The sequence below is a fragment of the Oncorhynchus clarkii genome, chromosome 19, assembly GCF_045791955.1.
Source record: "Oncorhynchus clarkii lewisi isolate Uvic-CL-2024 chromosome 19, UVic_Ocla_1.0, whole genome shotgun sequence".
Taxonomy (NCBI): domain Eukaryota; kingdom Metazoa; phylum Chordata; class Actinopteri; order Salmoniformes; family Salmonidae; genus Oncorhynchus; species Oncorhynchus clarkii.
This window is the reverse complement of record NC_092165.1, coordinates 34,510,131-34,515,721: the sequence shown is the minus strand read 5'-3', so window position 1 is coordinate 34,515,721 and position 5,591 is coordinate 34,510,131. Positions and strand designations below refer to the sequence as shown.

At 38.7% G+C, this 5,591-nt stretch overlaps 1 protein-coding gene across 1 annotated transcript; it reads right to left on the bottom strand.

Moving 5' to 3' along the window:
* Positions 1-440: 440 nt before the first annotated feature.
* On the bottom strand, positions 441-3,079 carry LOC139375078 (protein FAM177A1-like). The gene is made up of 5 exons (XM_071116504.1): positions 2,851-3,079; positions 2,217-2,393; positions 2,046-2,112; positions 1,854-1,951; positions 441-1,721 (listed from the first exon to the last, which is right to left on the bottom strand). The coding sequence occupies exons 1-5, from the start codon at positions 2,863-2,865 to the stop codon at positions 1,527-1,529; spliced, it is 552 nt and encodes a 183-aa protein (XP_070972605.1). The 5' UTR covers positions 2,866-3,079; the 3' UTR covers positions 441-1,526.
* Positions 3,080-5,591: the final 2,512 nt, after the last annotated feature.

The following is a 5,591-nucleotide window of genomic DNA, read 5'->3' as shown; positions in this document are numbered from 1 at the left end:
CAGTTCATATAGAAAAAGAAAATACTATATTTTACTCAAATTATTATATAAAAGCTTTCAAATGAAACCGGTTTCCATTAAATTAGAAAATATTTGTTTTTCAGTATGTTGGACTCCTAAGATTTCCTTTCCTTGTGTGTACATAGTACAGTAGAGTGGGAAAATAAATAGTTTAGCATCTGTCTTAATAAAATGTCTCTTGGCATTTCAAACTCTTTGGGCAATTTTACACACGGTAAAAAGTAGTTATCTTGACAATTCTGCGTTCCAAAAGAGAGTAGCCAATTTTAACATGTTTGGCTTTACCTTAGGCATCCCTCACAAGCCCTGTAAACTGAGAAGGGACAATAGCAGATAAGGTCAGCTCTAGCAGAGATACAGTGAGCTCCAAAAGTATTGGGACAGTGACACGTTTTTGTTTTGGCTATGTACTCCAGCACTTTTGATGCAGACTGTCAGCTTTAATTTGAAGGTATTTTCATCCATATGAGCAGTTTAGAAATGACAGCACTTTTTGTAGATGGTCTTCCCCCCCATTTTAGGGGCCCAAAAGTATTGTGACAAATACACTTGTGTATCCAAGTTGTCAAAAGTTTATTTGGTCCCATATTCTTAGCACACAATGATTACATCAAGCGTATGACTCTACAAACTCGTTGGAGTCATTTGCTGTTTTGTTTGTGTTTCAGATTATTTTGTGCCCAATTTGTGTTAGGAATATCGGACCAAATACATTGAATTTGTTCCAGTACTTTTAGTTCCCCCATTTTAGGGGACCATGTACAAAAAGTCAGTCATTATATCATTTAAAATTCAAAGTGCTGGAGTAGAGCCAAAACAACAAATGGTCACTGTCCCAATACTTTTGGAGCTCACTGTATTTCTAAATATATAGCCCTGGACAACAGTAATGTCTAAAGTCTTTGCACAGATGCCAATGAGCAACGTGTGAAGTTATTACATTAAAGGCCTGGGGACAGATTCTAACAGTAACATGTTTGTGGGCATTCTGAAATGAAAATAGATTTTCCATTCAAATAAATCTGTACTATTCCATAACATTGTGCACATCTGGAATGGTTTTAGAAAAAGGTAACTTATCTTGCTGAAAATAACTTATTGTATAACAATGTTATTATGTACCTGAAAAAATAAATCAAAGACATTTCTTAAACCTGGAAATAGCTAACCAGCATCAGATATCATCCGTGTGCTCATTCATTGTCACTGACACACAGCACAGCAATGTTCATTGCACACAAAAGTTCATGCATATTTACAATGCAGCAACTAAAAAATGTATGTATATATATATATATATATATATATATATATATATGTTTTTGTTTTAAATCTGTGACTTACATAGAACATGATCATTTAGGCAAAGATAAGAAAACTACACTATAGAAAAATCTATATTAAATCAATATAAAAATAAGAATTCTATGCTATAGCAACAAAAAAAGTCTGAGGAGGCTACATCGTGAAATGAGAAAAATGGAAACACCTATTTAATTGAACTGTTAGGTGGGGATGGGGGCAGGACATCTGTTGGCATCAGGTGTGGGATCTTGATCCAGCTCGAAGCTGACGTTGACAAAGGAAGCTTTGCCCTCCGGCTGCTCCATGGCTGGCTGCTGGATCTCCTGGTTGTGCTCCTCTTCAAAATGACGTTCTGCCTCCTCAGACAGCCGGTTCTCCTCCTCCTCCTCATCCTCCTGTCAGTCACATCATGAATGAGAAGCAAGAATATTACAAACTACATCATGGAGTAGTAACAAAGTAGTAGTAATGAAGCATTCCAAGGTCTGTAAATAGATGCTTTCCACAAAGACAAGACAACAACGTACCTCCTTTTTCATTCTGTAGTACTCGTCAATAGCATACTGGTACTTGGGTGAGGTAATTCCGAACAGTGAGGCCATTCTCTCCCCAAGATAGTCACAAACTGAAAGTAAAAAGCACAAGGCACAGTATTACTAACACACAGAATATTCAATACATGTTTATCTTTAGTGTAGTATACAAAATCCCACATTTACCTGAAATAGTGGAGGTTGCCACTCTCCACATGTAAAACCAAAAGTATGGACCCCAATTCAACTTGGACTGTATCAAAAACATGACACAGTAAGAAAACAAAGTTAACCAAATGTGGGAATTATTAATTATATTCAAGTGCATGTCATGGAGTAAAGTCCAGAGAAACCAACCGGGTCAGCTGAGGTCTTAACAGCGATAGAAACTTGCACTTCCTCATCTTCATCTGTGCTGTATTCCTCCATGGTCTCGCCACTGGCAAAGTAAATCGTTCTACGGGGCACCTTCTGCTTTTTCATCCGCATGTCTCCCAGCTCCACACTCTCAAACTCCTTCACCATATTGGAGCTCTGTCAATCATCATAACAACAGTTCATTCTCCAGACGTATTTGGTTACATGCAGCTGGTAGAAACAGAATTTTACTATCATAATTTAACTATTAGAAAGAATAGCAGCTACATTATGGTTGTTGACATTTGTCACACATTTGAATGAAAACATTCCAACGCAGCATGTTTATTCAAGCAGTTTCTGTGAGTGTTTAATTCGTACCGCTGCTAATGACAGAGTGCTGCTAGTGGTTGTTACTATGGTAGCTAGCTACGCATGTCGTATAAGTGTACAATTGTGAACGAATTCCTGTTCGAGACAGCTTGCTACTAGCTAGATAGCTACTAGCCAGCTGCTGAGGCTAACGTTACAGTACAATGAAGTAGCTAGCTAGCTAAAAAAAAAACACACACACACAATCGTTTTCTTGTTGGCTAAGCTCACGAGAACAGGTATAACATTTGAATAATCGCACCTTTTCAGTGTCCATAGCTTGCCCCAAAGAGATGATGACATTAGAGAGATACAGCGACGCCGTTCTTATGCCGCGTTCAAATCAACTCGGCAGTGTCCTACTTCCAACATCAGTTTGTTCAAGACAACTGAACTTGGAAAAAAACAAACTCCGACTGGAAAACATATTTTGAACGGTAATCCAACTCTAAATTCACATGTGGACTCGGGCCTCTTCCTAGAGCTCCCACTTTCCGACCTGAAGATCACAGATGTCATGATATATCCTCGTATTTTTTTCGAGGTCCCAGTTATTTTGAACGCACCATTATAAGCTCAGAGATCACACTTCACTGCTTCTCTCTTCTGCGGGGCTATCAGGAGTTGCCACAAAATCAGTAGGCTCGCCTATTCGACCAATCAGTTTAGGGAATGTGATGACGCATTTGCGGGCTCAGACAGATCACTGTAATTCAAGGGTTTTTAAACTTTGTTAGCCTGGGACCCAAATGAGAAATTCTGTGTTTTCCTGTGACCCAAGCTTAGTTATGTATAGCTGCATTTTTTCCTATTTGCCTAAAAAAAATGCAATATAGACAAAAACAAATAACTATGAAATACCCATAAATATATTTTCATGTTTATTTTCCCCCATTAAAAACACTTATGTACCCATCTAGGTTGAAACTGTTGCTGTTAAAATACAATAAATAATTTCATTCTGAACTGGAATAAACAGATTGATCACATCCCACAGATAGTATAACAGAACACACACACACACAGGCTTTTTGATCGTGCATCCCTAAGTAACAGCACAGATGGATAAATTCTGGCCTACTGTACATCTTACTGTATAAATTATTGTTGATAGAAAGTCTAGGTTGGAACTGTTGCTGTTAAAATACATATTTTGTATTCTGAACTGGAATAAATTGATTGATCACACAGATGTAGACCAGAAAACACACAATCCTAATGAGAGGTCCTAAGTTTTCAACAAGCAGGTCTATTCTGGGCTCAGTTTTTGATAGTGCAACACTGAGGTCATGCTCAGCATTGACAGTTTCTGTACTTGAGAACCCTGAATTGCATAGGTATGTGGTGCCAAACTGGATCAGAACATCTACTGCTTTCTCAGTCAGGCAGGAGACTGCTTCCTGCTGCAGATGAGCAACCCAGAAATATGTGAATATTTGCCTCAAAAAGCATATTGCTTCAATCAGTTTATTCCAGTTCAGAATAAAAATTATTGCTTGTATTTTAACATCAACAGTTCCAATCTAGACTTGTTTCCAACAATTATTTCTACAGTAAAATGTACAGTATGCCTGATTTAAAAAAAAAATCTTCATCGATACCGTTTCTTTGGGTTGCACTATCAGTCGCTAGTTAGCTTGCTTTGGCTAACGTTAGCTATTAGCTGTGTAAAGTTACAAGGCCAGGGGATTGTTTGAAAGAGAAACTCACATCTTCTACTATGAGATAGTACTCCCTTATTTCTGCATATAAAATGCTGTTATAAAATGACAACAATGCCTTGCTAGTTGACTTACTTTCCAATTTCGAAGCACTGTTTCCTGAAGCATTCTGCCCTGTTCTGAAATAACTCACTGGGTTTACCATCGTGTCGTTTTATTAACTTGTTCGTTATGAGAGACTCATTTCTAAGCACTTCCTCACACAAAACACATTGTGGGCGCTCCTCGTTATTTCTCAAAGTTTGTATGAAAGAGACAAAAGTAATCACTGTATTTGCGTTTCATGACGATTAAGTTCAGTCAGAACTTGTGGCTAGCATGAGTCAATTTCGTGATGGCGAGTGGGAATAACAAGTCAGTGGCTTGAACGACAGCGCTGCAGCGTGTGGGTCGCAGTGATCTTCAATACAGCAGAAAAATATCCGGTAAACCGCGAAGCACACGGGCATCTCCCTCTAACTCTCGCGCAGCTGCCAAACTGAGCAGACACATTGCTGCTAAGCGCCTATATAATTACAGTATGTAAATAAGGTATTTAGGTTTTTGCTTTGTCATTATGCGGTATTGTGTGTAGATAGATGAGAAACATGTTTTATTAAAATGTTTAGAATAAGCCTGTAATGTAAAAGGTGACATCATTCCAAAAAAATAGAACCGACAAATTTTCTTCCATCCACCATGCGGGTCAAGTGACGGGCACTAACTACACCTGGGATTCTTGTCGCAAAGGATTCCTTTCGGAAGGTTTTCCTCAATTTCCATTGACAACCCAGAGATAACTCCCTTAAAACAGGTGCCCTACCCCTACTCCAGTGTTTGAAGCATGATACTCTGCCTACGCCTGGTCACTCTGATTTGATTGAACTTTTCCTAACAGGCTACGATTTACCGTCTTCGAGACGCCAAACTGATTTCCCAAATAATCACCCTTTTCAAAAAATCGCATCCCAACAAGAAACGAATCATTGTCTGATATACTATCATCCCCTTCAATTATCGACACTTATTTTTCATTCCATTCTTCACCATTACTTTTGTCCATTCTTCTTCGGTATTGGGTTGGCGGATCGCAACCAACTTTTACGGGAATACACTGCCACCTACTGTACTGGAGTGTGAGGCCAGTCACGGCCTACCTACATTAACTTCCGGTAATACAAAATTGGGGAAAAAGGAACATTACCCTGCCAAATATTAACCCTCACTAAAAACCCTCACCACCCCATTCCAATATTTAATCCTACTCTAGGCCAATGGTCTGGGAGGACAGAACACTACCACT